This window comes from Gambusia affinis, linkage group LG16 (genome assembly GCF_019740435.1).
Source record: "Gambusia affinis linkage group LG16, SWU_Gaff_1.0, whole genome shotgun sequence".
Classification (NCBI taxonomy): domain Eukaryota; kingdom Metazoa; phylum Chordata; class Actinopteri; order Cyprinodontiformes; family Poeciliidae; genus Gambusia; species Gambusia affinis.
This window is the reverse complement of record NC_057883.1, coordinates 4,747,414-4,766,461: the sequence shown is the minus strand read 5'-3', so window position 1 is coordinate 4,766,461 and position 19,048 is coordinate 4,747,414. Positions and strand designations below refer to the sequence as shown.

General features: G+C 39.4%; 1 protein-coding gene across 1 annotated transcript; it reads left to right on the top strand.

The window, feature by feature from the left end:
• Positions 1 to 415: 415 nt before the first annotated feature.
• On the top strand, positions 416 to 15,745 carry slc39a8 (solute carrier family 39 member 8). The gene is made up of 8 exons (XM_044142901.1): positions 416 to 1,042; positions 2,639 to 2,801; positions 7,748 to 7,917; positions 8,104 to 8,226; positions 10,283 to 10,432; positions 12,096 to 12,303; positions 13,841 to 14,025; positions 15,239 to 15,745. Exons 1-8 carry the CDS (start codon positions 818 to 820, stop codon positions 15,383 to 15,385), a joined length of 1,371 nt encoding a protein of 456 aa, XP_043998836.1. The 5' UTR covers positions 416 to 817; the 3' UTR covers positions 15,386 to 15,745.
• The last annotated feature ends 3,303 nt before the right edge of the window (positions 15,746 to 19,048 follow it).

Below are 19,048 nucleotides of genomic sequence, written 5' to 3'. Positions count from 1 at the left end.
GGCGACACAACTTAAAGTTTGCTAAGTTTGTATGTCACTGTCTACACAAAGACATTATTAATATATATAGGCTATATTGAAAATTTGATCACTTTGAAATAGAAATGTGAATTTTTATAACAAACGAAAATTGCAAGCATGTACAAATAATGACACTCAATTTATTTTCATTTACAAGTAATGACTGAATATTTTTTAGGTTAAAAATATATTCTGAATTTATTTAGCACTGAAAAAGTAAGCATTAATATACAACATTCAAATTTCAGATGCATTTTTTTTTATTCAAATCCTGATGGCACATATTTACTTCCATACATAATCAACTAAAGACTTACAGCGACTCATACATCCCGCGCGCCCTCCACCAATTTTGTCACGTCACACGTTTTCCGACAGAATCTGTTGAATACCGTTCTCTACTTCCCTCACTGTTTGGTTGTGAGCTCGTTGTTGCTGTTGATTGAATCGGGATTTAAATAAAACGTGGAAAAGAGCGTGCGTGAACGCGCGCGCGGCCTCGTTCGCTCGGTCCCCCCTCCGCAGGTTATTTCTGGTTGAAGCGGGGTTGATCTTTGAACCTCATCCACCTCAGGGAGCAGGGGACTCATCCTACCGAGCTGCTCAAACCGCACGAGGAGCGAAATAAAGTCATCACGAGAGAGGGAGTGGGGTGGGGGACCTCAGCAGAACTCGATGGCTCAAACAACTCCACGGACGTCGTGATTTTTACCGGGCTGATTTAAATGCTCTCGCGGCGGCTGTTGTAGTGGGTTTTAAACTGCACTCCAGAAAAACAAACAAACAAAAAGTCGAGATGTGTGATGTGAAATGGCTCGCCGCGTGCGCCCTGGCGCTGACTGCGGTCACCCACGGCGTTGAGGTGTCTGGGCGGAACGGACAGGAATTTCTGGAGAATATTTTACACTTTTACGGTGAGAATGAATCAATTACGACAGCGAAGCTTGAAGACATGCTGCTGTTGATCTCAGCCAGGAGATCTGAGTCAATAAGTGAAGGAAATCCGCTGGAAAGCAAAGAGGTGTGTATTCATTCACTTTTGTGAACAGTTTTGAGTCTTTTTCCATTCGTTTTCTGTTTTTTATTTGTATTTTATTTTATTCGTAGAAATACATTTATTTATGGTTGTCAGGGAAAATTTCACATATTTTGCCATTTTTACTTTCCCTGTGAATATGCATAATGTATGGAAGAGGTTTTTTTTTGTTTGTTTTTTTTTTAATCATCATTGATATGTGGTCTGCTGGAGAAAATCATCTTCAACATTTGGGTTGCCCTTTAGATTGTGATCCAAGTTGGTTCTTTGAACATAATAAATATTCAGTGAACGATAGAGAAATTGTATGTCAACGCATTAGTCCAAATTCATTTTCAGAAATTCCAGCATACTAATAATTCCATGCATATAAAGTGGCATGCATACTTTATATATATGTATGATAAATACACAATAAATCTGCAGTGTTCACCATTTGCATTATGCCGTTTTAGGGATTGAAGGTTTTTGAGAACACATTGCCCATATAAGTTTCCCAAAATTTTACTTTATTTGCTGAACAGATTAATAAGAGATTAGGATGTTTGAGAAATCCTTTAATCTCCAGTTGCAGCTTTGCAGCTGTGCAAAAATACCTGGATGGACTTAGCTCCACCCTCGAGACGCAGTTTCAAAGTTTCCAAGCTTTTGCCTCACATAGCAGCCCATCTCCATTTCTCCCCCACTCAGCTCCTTCAGACTAGCCAGCAGCGATTAGCAAACACCTGGTGGAACTTTGCATCGACTGAGCTCATTATAGGAGCTACTTCTCAGTACAACGCTGGTAAAACTGTTGTTAAAGGGTTAATAGAGAGAGAAGCCATGCTGTGATGACTTCCTGAAGGCGGAGTTTCAAAAAGAGCAGGAGTTTCTTAAAGAGACAGGGGCCCAGTTTCAAGGCGTTAAATTACAAAGTAAAATTTCTTTTGTCATATTTGATATATACAGAATTTTCATACCAAATGAAGGTAGCAGTTATTTGATTGTGCTGTAAAATGGTGCTTTGTGCCTGGAAAACACACAATAATTCCCCTTTAATTATTATTATTATTATTATTATTATTATTATTATTATTATTATTATTATTATTATTATTATTATTATTAAGGAGCTGGATTAATTCTTATGCTTAAACAAGTAGAGAGCACAATAAGGAAAGAACATTATGTTGAAATATTGACCATCATAGACTGCTGATCTCAGTTCCATAGTAAACTTATGGGCAGAACCTAAACTGTCTCTGAGCGAGGTATTCTACTAAATACTAAAGAAATTAGTATTAGGATTTTGAAGATGGTAAAAAATTAAAACAACCCAAAATACACAACTTAACTTTTTTAATATGTTTTTTTTAAATCAACACAGCTAAAGTTATAAAAGAAAAATGTTTATGAAACCTACACATCTTTAACAGAGACTATTTTGAAACTCTATCCATGACTGTGTGTAAAAACAATAAAACTTTACAGTGTGTTATATAGTGTTAATCGGACCTTCAGGTGGGAAGAGAAACTCTCTATACAGCAAAAAGCCAGAAACATGGAAGAAATAAAGTCTAATATCATCTGTGTGGCCCTCAGTGTCCCTCAGCGGAGCAGATTTTGTCCCACTTTGGCTTCAGTAACGTCACTGAGCTGACCGTGGGACACCTGGGGCGGATCTGTCCCGCCGTGTTGACCCAGGTGCTGCTGCCCTCCTGCCCCTATGTCAACCCGATAACGGTGCCCTCCGTCGACTACTCTGGTGAGTTGCTGCGTTTAAACACCTGTTAGATTTCCTAATAAGTCCAACTGGACTTATTAAGAAATCCGGTTCTTCTTAATAAGTCCGGTTGTGACCAGGGGCGCCGCCATGACAAAAAAATTTGTCATCAAAAGCGTCACAATTTTAAAGGCTTATAATTGCTTCTTTGTAACTTGTTTCTTTGTTTCAATACTGATAACTAGCACAATATTTACTGCTCATGTATGCAACAGTCCACATACAATATACAAATAGGTTGTTTAATTTATTTATTAGTTTTAGATTACTGAAATGTCTCTCCACATGAGCAACAGTCATAGGCAACATGCAAAATGTACATGAAGCAATCCAGACTTCTCAAAAAAATGCTACGTTGTTGCATTTTATTCAAGCTGCTGCACATAACTTTAATAAAAAATATGTTTTCTCCATATTTGTTAAAGCTATCACCATGTTGTGACAGTTTGTTGTGAGACAGATAATCTGTGAAATCAATCAATCTCCTCCACTTCCTTCTTGAACGACTATTACTGGCTAAAGTAATGCAATGTTCCGACCAAAACAACCAATCAGAACCAGTAGGAGGGTCCTAGCGCTGTCAATCAACCTCATTCACTCACTGCTAAATGTGCTAATGGTGGAGAAACAACTTATCGTTATTGCTAGCTACAGCATAGCACAGAGCAAGGGGAGGGAGGATGAGCAGCAACACGAGATTGTTATTGACAGCACTAAAACTCTCCTGCTTTTGATTGGTTGTTTCTAGATAGCACTGGGAGAAAGCAGATGAAATAAAAATTTCACTGATTATTATTATATCACAACATAATGACAGTTTTAACAAATATGTAAAAAACTATGCTAAATGGTTGAGAATCTCACACAGTCTACCCACCTCTCACGGAGAAAAACTGGGTTATAAATTGACGCTCTTGTTTTTTTTCTCTCTCTCTCTATTTCTCTATTTTTGTGAAAACCTAACTTTATTATTTGTATTAGCAGTATAGTAACGACCACAGTCATTCTTGTCGTGTACTGACTGCTGCTGAACACTGTCAAGAAGCTCCAAGCAGGAAAAAACCACTTCATGTAGATCAGAGCAAACATGGACGTCTGCTGTTTGGTCTGGGAGGGGCTACATTTGATTTTTACTGCTAAAAACTATTTCAGAAAACACAATGTGATTAATTGACAGGGCCCCAGTTTTTTTTATTTATTTCTAGGAAAATAGATAAATGAATTGTCTTACCTTTTACCCCCTATACGGCGCCCCTGGTGGTGACCGACGGGTCACGGCGGTTTATCGCCTTAAATGAGAAATGTGGCAACACTTTCAGCCACAGAGACTCAGGTGGAAGATCTGTTTCACTGAGGTTTTTCTTGGTGTAAATGAATACGGGAGGATCAGGCAGAATGCATCACGAGTAGCATTTTTCCTACATGATCTCAACTCTGGATCTATTAAAAGGTAAGAGTCAGAAATTATATTAGTCATAGTTACATATTTGTTCTGCAATAGGTTGTTGGAAATCTGCCCTAATTTCAGTCCCACAGGACAGGGCCGGATTTAGAGAGAGAAAAGGCCCCTGGGCTGGAGACAGTGTTGGTGCCCGATTCCCCCCCCCTCCAAAATAAAAAATAAAAAAATGTACTCATGTAAATTACAGAACGTTGACAGTTCGGTTTACAAATTAGCAGGTACAAGTTGATGGATGGATGGATGCTTGGTTAAAAACATCTAGCAGATGCTCCATGTTGGTCCAAAACGATGTACTGCAACTTTAGAATTTTGATATTTGAGTGTTGTCTAGATCAGTGTTTTTCAATTCCGGTCCTCACGCCGCCCTGCCCTGCATGTTTTAGGTGTTTCCCTTCTGCTACACACCTGGATTGAATCTTTGGGTGATTAACAGGCTCCTGCAGTACTTGGTGGGTGCAGAAGACGTCATGCAATCATTTGAATCAGCTGTTCTGGTGTAGAGGCACATCTAAAACATGCAGAGCAGGGGGGCCTGAGGACTGGAATTTAAAAGCACTGGTTTAGATTAATTTTAAAAAAAGAGTTTAATATGTAGCACAAAACAACAACAAAAATTGGGGCGTCCCTCATAACTTGACACCCTGGGTTACTGCCCTTTTAAGCCCTTTCTAAAGTCTGGCTAAATCGCTGGCAGACTGTAATTATTAGTGTTTTTAATTATTTTGTCCCTCTTGGTGAAACAGGTGCATTTATTCCACCTTGAACTTCTCAACATTTTATTATTAAACAACCAACAAACCTCAAGTAAAAGTATGACCTGGATTTGTATTCAACCACCTTTCGGTGAGAGAGAATCACCAGCTGATTCAGAGCTACATTATCTAATTTAAATTTAAATCACTGAGACAAAATGTTGCACACTTCATCATTAATCAGTGTGGTTTTCACAGGTTCTTTTATTTGATGAACACTGTTAACGGACACAGTGAGCTCCTCCGCTGACCAGCTGTTACTGAGTCAGGAGGAGTGCTCACCTTGTTCTGTGTGCCAACTGGTGGCGAACTGCTGTAACTGCAGCTTAATGCATCTTTCAGTTTGAGTAGAAGTGCAGCTTGAGAGTATAGTCAGCAGTCTTTAAATAAAGTAAGCAAAAGGGAGGGGTTTAATTACAGTATTTCCATTCTGTCACAGAGCTGTCCTGATGTTTTCTCTCTTTAACAACGTACATTTTATCTTCCCAGAATGCTCTCAGTTTTCCTGGTCCTCCCTTCTCATTCAGATTCCTAACAAGCACTCAGAGTAGTTGTTTCACCCACTGCTGTTGTGCTGGGAAAAGGTGGCTGATGGGAACTGGTGGATCCCAACGATCTTCACTTTCAGCCCTGCTTTGGTTCTCCTTTCCCCCCCCTTTGCTCTCTGATCCTGTTGAAGTTCCCTTTTCACAATTCAAATTTGGTGTCTCTATTTCATTTATTTTTGTTGATTCTGTTGGTGCCACGTACATTGCTTTTACTGCTTGGATTTGACCTACGTTGCTTTTGGAGGGTAAAACAATGTCGTGAGCAGTATCATGGTTCACTGGGATTCTGGAGCAGGACCAGGAACTCTGATGTAGGCACACTATTCCTTCTTTAACCCTTAGTCCTTCTGGTAGCTGTGACTGTGACAGAGGTTCAAACAGAACTCCTTGCTGACCTGCAAGTGGACCAGTTCGTGTACTGCACTTCACCATCTTCGTCTGGCCAGCTGGGATGATGAAGTTTTCTCTCGATGCTTTAACAGTACTAATGCCCTGTTCCTCATTCGTTTCTCATGACTTAGAAAAACCTCTAGCTTCTTACTTTAAATAGAAAATGCTGCACTAACAGCTTCTGTACTGATGGGGGGAGGATCTAGACCCATTTTTAATAGTTACTCAATCACATTGTAACCAATGATTGGTTCTTCTCCTCGTCAGCAGCTAGAACTGACACCCAGAGCTCTAGTTGTGTTTGACTCACTGATGGTAATTTTAATTTGACCTCAACCCAGCCAATTAAAGGGATTGGTGTCTCATTCACTGCTCTTCCATCCAATATCCCAGGTCCAATAATTTCAGTTCTGATAGTAACATGGGGGAAATTCTGCTTTCTCCATTTTTCACTCATGAGGCAGACCTGTGATCCAGTATCCCATAGAGTTCTGGTTTCCACTCCATCCAGCAGACAGATAATGGTACGCTTCTTTCCAATCAGTTTGAGCAGTTTGTCTCTTTGTGATGGAGAGAGGAGGTTGATACTGACACTCTCGTTCAACTCAGGTGCTGCGTGTCTCACTCCTTCCATACACTTAGTTTCTGAATGGTGTGTGATGTCAGCGGGAAGCTTGTGTCCATTTCCTGTTTGGTCATTTACCTTTTAATCATCTCCTGTTGCTGGTACAGATGTCACACTGCTCACAGACATATCTGCTTCTCCGGGCCTGTCTGATGTGTTTTTAACAAATCTACACCCACGTGATAGATGGTGTTATGTCGAAACTTTGTTTTATTTCAATCAATCAATCAATCAATCAATCAATCAATCAAGCAAGCAATCAATTTTAGCTAGCCCTTCATGTTGGCGGCAGCTCGCTGGAAACGCAGAGCAAAGGGTATTTCTGACCTTGGTCTGAACCATCCAGGGTCACAGTCTGCAGGTGCAAATACCAGAGTTGTGAAGTAAACTGACACTGGTGGGATCCTCCCTTTTTCTCCCATATATGTAAGAGGGCTGGTGGATATTAAAATGTACTTTCATCTTTTCTTCGCTTCCCTGGACTAGCCAGGGGAGTCATTGCTCAAATTCTGTGCTTAATTTCTTAATAAAATAATAATCAAAATGCATTTTGATTTGTTCTTGGTCGACTCTTTCCTTTCTTGAAAAGAATTTACCCTCTCCAAATAAAACTAAGTTCATTAAATCAAAACCTCTTCAGATTTCCTTTCAAATAAGCAAGAACAAGATTTCGCTCAATGGTTGGCGGCACTGTAAAAGAGCTTACTGTGACAAGTTCAGTCTACAAATTTACCCTCGATATCTGAAAACGGTTGTCCCTGGAGGAGTGGCATTGTCAGCCGTGTGTTGACCCGTTTTTGTAGGACCTACTGGGGCTTTCCTCCAGCTTCCTGTTGGCTCGGTGGAGACGATGTGGTCTCAGTCTGGTTAAGCCTGTCCTGTTTCTCACACCACATAGTGTCAAGATTTTTAAGCCATTTTTTGCATCTGATATTAGCAGTTAGTGCTTCGTTAACTACCAACATTTCCAAATCCAGCAAAAAAAAAGAAAAGAAACAAAACAAGATCAAAAAAACCAATGTCAATTGCTGAAGAAGATAAAATAGAGCAACTTTGCTGTCCTTCATTAAACCTCCCTGTTAGCTGCTGTTTTGTGAAATAAATTCAATAATTGTTGGCTAAATTCAAATGTTTGTTCAATGTTGTGACAGTGTGGGGTTATGGATTTCTGGCTGTTACCATCATCAACCTGGCGTCCCTTCTCGGTCTGGTGCTGATCCCCTTCACCAAGAAGCCTTATTTCCCTCAAGTGTTGACTTACTTTATAGGCCTCGCCATCGGGACTCTCTTTTCCAATGCTGTGCTGCAGCTCATACCAGAGGTCAGTAAAGATTTGAAGCTGCCATTATTTATTTTATTTTACTTTTTACATTTTTATCGGGGCAAGAAATTCAAAATCTAAGTACATTTTTGTTGCTTTTGTAATAGAGCCGAATAACAAATAATCAAGTCGAGAACACCTGGTTTCTCAACCAGTAAAAAGCTCTGTTGTGTTTTTCCTTCACAGGCTCTGGGCTTCGATCCTAAAGCAGACGACTACGTGGGAAAGGCAGTTGGCATATTTGGAGGATTTTACCTTTTATATATTGTGGAAAAAATACTGAAGATGTTTCTCGGGATTGGCCTCGAGGTAAGCTGTGTAGAAAGTGAATTTTTTCACTCTCTCTTCTAAGTGATACTCTGTTCCTAAACAGGCTCACAGTTTATAGTGTTTCATTTCATTTCTGTAATTATTTAGTGTTACAATATAGAAATAATAGTGTATTTTGCTTAAGATTTAAATTTGTATAAAACTTTGTATGTTTCGATCAGTTTTCTATCTCCAGTGGTAATAAGGCAAATGTTAGTTTTATTTTGGATGTAAATAAAACTAACTAATGTTAAGCAAGCTCAAAGCTTTACATAGCTACATTTAAGCCACTGATAATGATAATGCATTCATCTCTGCATCCTACGCACTTCTATTCAAAGTTGATAATTAATTTGAAGCTAATTTTCCCCAAACCCTTTTTTCTTTAATTGTGCCGTTAGCACATGCTAGCATGTTAGCATGGCTAATGCTAGCATTCCTCACTTAGTAGAGTAGCTTCCTTTCAGTCAACAGTTTTTCAGTAATACAAATTCCCATTGGAGTGTCCACATTATAATGTATAAAGGACATAAACATAGCAAATGGAGCATGATGCTAACTAGCTTATGAACTGCTCATTTAGATTTTGGATTTTTTTGGAAGGAGTAGCTAGCTAGATAAGACAGATTTGGCTTAAATATCAGACTGATAATTGACAAAATTAGTAACTTTTAAGGTTTGAGTTTAGTATCTAAAGGAGAAAAGTGGAAAAAAAACTTAACTTTTTGAGGGGGGGAAAAATGGAATTTGGTTGGAACAGAAAATGATAGCAGAGGGTTTCTACTGTCTCACAATTGGGGATTTTTACTTTACAGCACAAAAACAGAAATGGTAAATTATTTCAATGAGAGCAACTCCATTAAACACTGAACTACAATGGCATTATGTGAGCATAGGGTACAGTAAAGGGGAAAATTTGCTAGCATCCTGCAACATGCTAGCAAGCAACATGAGAGCAACAAGTAGGGGAGAAGGTGTGCTGCGTAATTACCTTATGCTTCACAGGGCCTTGAACTTTCTCTGGCATCCCATTAAATTTACTGTGAACTTATTGTTATACTTTGGAAAATGTTAGCCGTTTTGAAGTTGTAGCTTTTCCCCCCAACCTCTTTAGAAGTAGTTGAGGCCAGTGACTGCATCTCCATGCCTTTGAAACATTTAATCCTGTTTTCTACTCGGGGTGAATTGTGAAAAATAGTGTTTGAGTTAGTATTTCAAGAGAGAAATTGTAAAAACTTCAGTGTGTCAAACCAGTAAAGCCAATGATGTTAATCTTTTATAGCTCTAACTAAGCCTGAATTATTGAACTTTAATATCATTTTTGTTACCCGTTTTTATGGTCTTGTTATGACTGCTTTTCTGATATAAACTTTTTTTTTGTTGGTTGCCATGTAAAAGCATAATGTCATTTTACATTGGCCATTTTTTACTGTTAAAATGTGTTTTTTTGTCTTTTGTTTTTGTAACTTTCCTTCTCCAGAAAAATCCTCACCAGTTAATCAGTTTTAAAGGCTGCCTGCCTCTTGAGATCAGTGAACTCTGCCATAGTAACCTACATTAACTGGCTTGTCCTCCACCTTGTAATCGATAGTTTTTCATTCCTGTGATGCCAGTGTGACCCTCAGATGTGAAGTTTTCTGTACTTTACCCCTGACAAAGTCTTTCTGCTCATGTCAGATTAACCTGGACAACAACAGCCTCCTGCTCAGGTCCACATTATCTCATGAGTAGCTCCCTCTGGAGATAAGATTATAAAAACTGTTAGCTCTCCTGAACTGTTATCTGCAGGTATCATGTGTTTGATAGGGAACTGCTGCTGAAGTCGTTCCACTATCTCACCTGACAGGATTTAATCACTGTGATTAGGTTGTTTGTGTGACCCAATTAGACACTAAAGACGCAGCAGGAGGAACTGCAGTGACACTTTGACACATTTTTGTTTTACTTCTTTTATTTTAGTTTCCCTACACAATAACATCAATGTACTGCTTCCTCTTTGTTTTCAATGGCGGTCCTTTTAATTAACTCATGTGATGCTTTCCGTCTGTGTTCTCAGCACGGCCACAGCCACTTCACTCCCGCCGACCCGCCTCAGGAAAACAGCGTCCAGAACGGAGACGCTCGGGTGAAAAGCGACTCTGTGGTTTTGACCAACATCGCCACCGTTTCTACGGATAAGAGCAGTCCGGCGGTCGAGCCCCAACAGGTCCCGTCTGAAATGAAATGCTTTTTACTGAAAAGCAGTGATAAAACTGTTCCGTAGGTGAACAGGATTGATAAACGTTTAAGGATTGAATGGGGAATATTGTTACTCTTATTCAGTCTGGCGAAAGCTGCTCAAACAGCATCCCATTTGTGGCTTGTTACTAGGGCAACAGCTAGAGATTATAGTAGAAATCAATGACTCTCTCGATTTGTTCTGACAATTAATAGATTATCCTGATGATTAATAGGATTAAAAATGTGCCACATTCTGCAGATTTTTCATTTAAGCACTTCAGCCTTTTTATACAACCTTAGAAATCCATAAAAGTTGACCCTAATTGGTCTGTATACACACCAATTAGCGATTAATCGATTACTAAATTAGCAGGCAATGATTCCAATAATCCGATTAATCGCTTCGTGCGGGCTGCACAGTGGCGCAGTTGGTAGAGCTGTTGCCTTGCAGCAAGAAGGTCCTGGGTTCGATTCCCGGCCGGGGATCTTTCTGCATGGAGTTTGCATGTTCTCCCTGTGCATGGTGGGTTCTCTACGGGTTCTCCGGCTTCCTCCCACAGTCCAAAAACATGACTGTCAGGTTAATTGGTTTCTCTAAATTCTCCCTAGGTGTGAGTGTGTGTGTGAATGGTTGTTTGTCTTGTATGTCTTTGTGTTGCCCTGCGACAGGCTGGCGACCTGTCCAGGGTGAACCCGCCTCTCACCCGGAACGCAGCTGGAGATAGACACCAGCAACCCTCCTGACCCCATTAGGGAAGAAGGGTGTAAAGAAAATGGATGGATGGATGGATTAATCGCTTCAGCCCAACTTGTTACCTTTAAAAAGACTGGTTGATGGGACTCCTGTGTTTCCTCGTCATGGCTGATGCCTTTAGTGTTTCTAGATTTACCGACGTGTTTATGGGACCAGCAAGTTCAAAAACAAGTGGGGGAGGGGTACTCTCATCTCCAAAAGCCAACAACTTTAAGGAGTCGGATCGACAAGATGGAAAACTTCAGCGGATTTGAAACCTTGGTGTACTTTGTATCAGTAACCGGCCCACGTCTAAGAGAGAGAAATTTATGAAGCTTTTACCACTGATAAGTGCAGGTCAGAGATTAATAAGGTTAATAAATTACAGAAATGTCTGTCATCACATTGCTTCTGGTTTGAAAGGTATCTAAAAATGATCAAGGAGAAAAACTAAGCTGTGAGGAATCCGATCCCCCATCATGGTAAAGGGGACCCATTGTCTGACTTTTACACAAAGAGCCCTTGTTGGTCCACAGCTCATATAAGCTTCTTTGTCTCTTTAGAGGGACTCCAAGCAAATGCCAAGAAATCTGTTTGTCTCTTTGCATTCTCCGACTTCCTGCTAGCAACACTCGAGCCATTATTTTTCTAATTAAAGAGATCTGCTGCAAACTGCAGCTGAATAATCAGAAAGGACAATTCAAGTAATCAATCTTTTTTTTTTCTTTCCCCTCTCTAACAAGTTAGAGGAACAGCAGTAGGCAGTGATCCGTGTCCCTTGGAAGTCATTCTTTATTTTCCGATTGAAGTGGACTTTAGCGTTTGAGCTTTGTCATTGATTCCATATGTTTGCTTTGACATGACCAAACACGAACGCTGGCTGCACGGCCTATTAACCCGCTTGTCGCCGTTCCAGGACGCCCCGGTGTCGGAAGTGACGTGTCACTGGCTGCGCGGGAAGCGCATCACCAGCATCAAGACGGTGGCCTGGATGATATCTCTGAGCGACGCCGTGCACAACTTCATCGACGGCCTGGTCATCGGCGCGTCGTTCACCGTGTCCGTTCTGACGGGGTTCAGCACGTCCACCGCCATCGTTTGTGAGGAGTTTCCCCATGAGCTGGGTGAGTGACACTGACTGTGATACGTCATGTGGCAAAGTGTGCGATGCCTTTGGTTTCACCACTCGATACTCTGTTCTGTCAAAACAAAATCCAGTGCACCCATATTCAACCCTTCAGTCCGTCATCTGAAAACGCCCCCGGTTGCTCAGTCGACCTAACGGGCCCTGCAAGAGAGGCAGCTGAGAAGTCCATGCAACATGTCAATGAGTGAAAAATGATGTAGTCAGGAGATTATCTCCTTTCACACTTGATAGTCCGGCAAAGTCTGTTCAACTAGGGACCAAAATTAAAAGATTTGTTAATATTTTCCGCTGCTTGGTTTGCTTTTCACACAAGCAAACCAAACCCTCTAAAAATACATGTTTAGCCCCCTCGCCTGTTCTGCTGATGCACCAAGAACCACTGAAGGAAACGACAGGAAATCCTCTGAAGAAGACGCTGAGCGCAACTTCTTTCTGGAAGAAATCTAAAGAAAAGTAGAGCGGTGTCAAATCTTTAGCGCTTGTAAGATTTCTGTTTTGTCATCTGGAAAATGCAGCGAGCCATTTTTCCTGCTGGCAAGTTTGTATTTGGTTGTATTTACCCAGAATGCCCTGTTGCTGTAGTTCACTTCCTGCTTTTGGAGCGGTCTCCGGTCCGCTTGGTGTTTACATATGCCAGAGTTCACTTCAAGCAAACAGGAACCTACTAGGTTAGCAGGCAGACCAGAATTTGCTCTTCTGGTCCGCATCGGATTTCAATTGTGCCTCACAGCTCCGCAAACGACCCAGACTTTCTAGGCAAATGGACTAGAGTTTGATTAAAGCAGAATAAACAGTTCTGGTGTGAATACACCCTAAGACAGAACTTTCTGGACTGCACTCAGTGACCTATGTCTGGCAGAAGTTCGACACCGCAGATCACCCTCCACACGGTGCAACGTGATGGCAGCATCAGGCTGTAGGGGAGCTTTCTTCAGCAAGGATAGAAAAACTGGTCACAGGGGGTCAGAAAACACGTATTGTTAAACCCCATTCACCTCTTACTAGGACAAGAACCCTTCATCCCAGAACTATCAGCACTATGGAGCAACTTAGATAAAAGTAAGGTTTCTGTGCTAGAATGTCCCAGTTAAATCCAGAACAGACTTGGAAAAACAGTGTTCACAGATGCTCTCCATCCAATTTGACTTTACTTGACTTGGAAAAACGTTCTCTCCTCATATATGTGTCAGGCCAGAAGAGACAAACCCAAGAAGAGTTGTAGATCTAGGTGCGACAAAAAGTGACTCTGCAAAGTATTGACTCAGAAAGGAGGAATGCAGTCACCTGATTTCAGATTTCTATCATTAGTCACTGCTTTGTGTAAATCGAGGTCACTGGTGAGAAAATGTCAGAGTTCACGGGTTGTGAATACATTTGTGAGGTAGAACATCATCCTCAATTCTTTACAGTATAATTTAGACAATAGCTCAACAGAGTTCAAACAAAGCAGAGTTGCTCCTTTAGCTTTTTTTTTTGATGCAGCTGGTTTTAAATCAGTGTTTCTTTCTCTGCAGGCGACTTTGTTATCCTACTGAATGCTGGAATGAGCGTCCCGCAGGCCGTTTTCTTCAACCTGCTGTCGGCAATGTCCTGTTATGTCGGCCTCGTGTTCGGCATCCTGCTTGGAAACAGTTTTGCCCCGAATCCTATCTTTGCCATCGCGGGAGGAATGTTCCTGTATATTGCACTAGCAGACATGGTGAGCAGTCCATCTGACCGTGTGATTTAAATGTCTCAGTAGGAGTCCGACTGACTCCTACTTACGAGACTGAAACTTGTGTCGTCTGAGCATTTTGTTTTAACTGATTGCTTTCTTTAGCATTACTCTGCCAGCTGTTTCAGCTGGGAAAGCTCTTGCAACACACCCTGCTCATCTGTTCAGCCCAGATACACGTGCCGGGGTCACCAGTGTAGCATATGCAAAGCTAAAGATATAGCAGTGGAGACCAGTGTCATATTAAGTAGAAAATATAGTCAACATTAGACAGAAATATAATTAACCAGAGACTTGGTATTCCTTAGAAAAAAATGTCTCATGAAGTTAAACACAGCAAACCTAATGGTTCAAGCTTGTAATGTCGCCCCCAAGTGGCTAAACTTTAGACCTACAATGACCTCCAAAGCAAAATATGTTTAATTTTGACAGGAAAAGTTGAATTAAAAAAAGAAGGTAAAAAGATATCTCTGTAATTTTATTTTTTGCAAAATGAGTCGTATTTGGTTTGATTTCAGTTTCATAAGTATTAATCACTCACATGTTGTGGAAGAGACCTAAGAAAGACGTTTTGACTTGAGGTAAAAAGGTGAAGGAGCTACTACTTTACATTGTGCTCTGTATCTTTTCAGGAAGCTCGTTAGTAAAGGAAAAACCATTTGATAAGGCTGAAACTTTGACTCCTAGCAGGTTGTTCTACAGTTGAACTATTAGCTTACATACTGTACACCTAATAAAAAGACACAAACACGTTTTTCCCTTCAGTCTGCAGTTAATTCAGACCAAACTTCTCTTGTTTTGTCTCAATCAGAATGACCAACATTATTTCTATTTGCTCAGTGCCACAATAATGAGAGAATATGTCAGATTATTATTTTTTTTATTTTTTATTAATGTCTTCTAAATCAGAAATTTACACACGTTTTTTTTTTCAGTACTTGTTGGCGTTGTCTTCGAACTTTACGACTTGGGTTAAATCTTTTAGGTTTCCTTCCACGAGCTCCTTGCAATCGTTTGCTGGAGATTCTCTTTCATTATTGTGTCATTTAACAAATAGAAATAATTTTGGCGATTCCAACTGACCCCAAAAAAGAAAAAAAAGAAGTGTTTTTTTTTTTTTTTCTTTCTTTCGTTTTGGTTTCAACTGTCTGTTTTGCCTGATATCATAAGTGTAATTCATGTTTCTCCTCCTCTGCAGTTTCCAGAAATGGACAGTATAGCAAAGGAACAACAGAGAACGTCGAGCAAGATCGTCTTCTTTCTGATCCAGAACGCCGGGCTGCTCACCGGCTTCGCCATCATTCTGCTGATCACCATGTTTGCTGGGAACATAAACCTGGGATAGGAGAGGAAAACAGAAATCCTCACACGGTGCCTTTGTTTTGTTTTTGTTTTGTTTCTGCTCACACACAGTTTGGAGTGAGTGTGAGCGTAAAGAGAATGTCTGTACAAACTAAACCAAGTGTTGAGTGGTTCAAAACTGAGCTTTTATACCGTTTTTTTTTTTTGTTTATCAATCAATCTAGTGAAATGTTTTCTCAATAAGAAGGGAACTTTTATACAATCAACATGTAAAAAATAAAATCAAATCAAAAACAAATATCTTAAAAAACCCCAATAAATTATTTTTAGTCTTCAAATGTGAAATGGTTTCCATTTACCTAATGTGTGTTGTGTACAATGTAATAAAAACTGATGATTTTTAGCTCTGCTTCATGCAGTTTTTTAAACTCTATTCTGAAACAACTTCTGCACTTCTCTTTATTTGAGTTTTGCTCCCATAAACATTCAAAGGCATATTTTGTTCATTCCTATGAACATTTTTGATTATATTGATTCTTGAAAATGATCAAAGTGTACATAAACATGGACATTTTTATAGAAAACAAATAGTTTGTTATGGTTGATGAATTGATCATGCACACGGTATATGCTCTCTGCAGTACTAAAAATCACGGAACTGATATCAGCAATCTCTGCTAATCAAAGCAAGAACAGCCTCTACAAAAATTATTGAGCTTTTAATATGTTGACGTAGGTTACGGAAGACCATCCCTGCTGCAATAGTTGGAACTGAAACGTGAGCGAAGCCTCAAATGCTAATATGACACAACTTGGACCAGCAGATCTCAACTCTGAAATATTGTGTCTTTAGTGCTTAAATGCCAACTGTGATTGTGTTCGGCAACGTTACTTCTCCAAACTGGTAAGTTGGAAAATTGCGTAACACTGTCACTTCTGACCTTGTTAAATTACTGTCATAATTAGCCATAATTAAGTTGCATTAATATCACTAGTAGGTTTCACATTGTAACTAAAGTACACATACTCATGCTCTCCTGCAGGAGCCTGAACTTCCATACTCTTAATTTCTCTTTTTGTTGTTTTTGCACACATCCAATTCTCTTTCACTTGTGTTTGTTGCTGCTTTCTATAGCGGCTGGGGACTTAAACCCACTACCTTGCATTATCTTAGCAACGCACACTTTAAATTGTGTTTTCGGTGTTTTGATCCTATTGCATCAAAATAAAAACAGAGCATTTGAATCTTAGTTTTGACAATATTGTACAGCAAAGCTTTGCTATTTTTATTTTATTGCATCATCTTGGTCTTCAGCGTCCATTTTACTCAAATGTTTGGTTCCATACGTTAAATGGCCGTCTCTGCCTCCAGCACATGTATTTTTTAAATAAATCAGTCATGAGTACACTAACTGTAACAAGTTTTAACGTGAAGGGTTTGCATTGTCCAATCCAAAGAAAAAAGTATTGCTGCAACTCAGACAATCAGAATGTCAAGTAGCATTGCTACAGGAAACACTCCTATCAGATGTGGAACATACAAAATTAAATAAGTCTTGGGCTGATAATGTTTAGTATTCTCTCTGGTAGAAAAAGGGGTGTTGCTATATTGATACATTGGCAAATTAACTTCATTGAAACGTTAGTACATAAGGACAAGGAGGGTAGATTTAAATTGGTAAATTGAATAATTGATGGAACAGCGGTATCCTTTATAAATGTATATGCCCCTAATGAAGGTGTTCCAGGGTTTATTAAGTCAGTTTTCAATATGATTGCAGAGTACAGCTCCGGTCTGCTGATTGTGTTGGGATTTTATTTGTGTAATGTCAAATCTAGATAGGCAACCAGCCTCTCAGACCCCCATATCTAAGATGGGTAAAATGTTTAAAAATATATTTGTGGAAACTGGATTAGTGGACGTATGGCGATCCAAATTCCCAAAGGACAGAAATTTTACATTTTACTCACACAGACATGCATCTTACTTACAAATATATTACTTTTTTACTGCTAAGGCCGAGGTACACAGAATTGAGGATTTCACAATATTGTTCATTACAATCTCTGACCACGCACTTGTTACTCTCAAGTGGATCATAGGATAAACACCATCGTTACAGCAATGGAGACTTAATACGTCCCTTCTTAATGACAAGGGTTAGGATTAGTCTTGGACTGTGGCTCCTTCCTTCATCCACCAGATGGCACTAGAGGCTGTTTTCCTGGAAGGGCGGCACAGGTCAAGTACACCCCGCTGCAGCAGACAGAAAGGGGCGGGACCGCTGTCAGTCTCATACCTTATATGGAAATGGGACTATTGCACTCGGGAACTGAAGGGGGCGCTAGTGACACCATTTCCTGTACCAACCGTGTTATAATAATAATAATAATAATAATAATAATAATAATAATAATAATAATAATAATGTATTTTATTTGACAACGCCTTTCAAAACACCCAAGAACACTTTCAACATTAAAAATACAAATTAAACAGTAAAGAAATGGCTACAAAACGTGATATGTCACGTGGCATGTCCCTTTTTGTATTTTTAAATCTTTATTAAATCTTTATTGTTTTCGGATGTTAAAATTATATTAGTAACAAACAATCTCAAATGAGCAACAATAAGGAATCATTATGGAGATGTATTTATCTATCCTTACATCCCATCTATCTAAAAAAAAAGTCATAAAACATGAATCAAATCAATATTTTGGAGACAAATGTACATTACATTAAGAGCACATTTATCCATCCATTAATTATCATTAATTATCACTATAGTGGGTCATGAGGGCTGCTGACCCTGGACAGATCGACAGTCCATCGCAGATTAAGAAAACAGATATAAACAAATACTTGCTGGTGCTGAAGTTCAAATAATAAATTTTGATGTTGTGAATGGTAAATAAGTTAAAATCTAAAATATATCAGCCTTTGGCTTATTTAATAAGAACTAGATGGAAAAGAGGTTTGGCCAGTTTTACATTTAGTCAGCAATTTTGGCACTTTTGCTGTTTATTTTCCAAATATTTGTCTTATCATTCACATTGTGAATATAATTCACAAACACACCAAAGGACTTTTAAACTTCTAACAAGTGCCATTCTGAAAACTAGAATATGCTTTGGCTGCAGGTGACCTGGTTCAGCTATTATTATTGTTTACCATAATGTCTCATTGGAGACTTTTCCTGTAAGGACTCCAGTTAAACCAGTAAACTGATTGGTGTCCGTCCCGCCCCTTTCTGTTAGCTGCAGTGAGATCCTTCTCACCTACACGTTGGACTGAACCATTGTTCCAACAATGGTGTGGGGGGCGGAGGGACTTAAAAAAATCATTTTATTTTTTATTAGATGATTGGCAGATTTATTTCGTTCTGTGTTTCAATTGAATTTTTCTATTGATATTGTTTAAAATAGTTTCCTATGAGATTCAGCAGAGAGTTGCTCTGAAGCATGGAAGCTTGGAAACTGATGAGCTTTAATTAAATATCACATGTAGGCCTGTTGCAATAAGCAATAAACCAATTGATCGCATAATAATTTAAAACAACTGCCATGGGCATGATTTATTGTTTCTCTTTCCTCTCTTTCTAGAAAACTCTCTTCAGAAAACCCAAATCCTCACGTTTTATTGCCATTACCATTATATTACTGGAAAATGGTTTCAAAACAACAATAGTATCGTTTATCACAA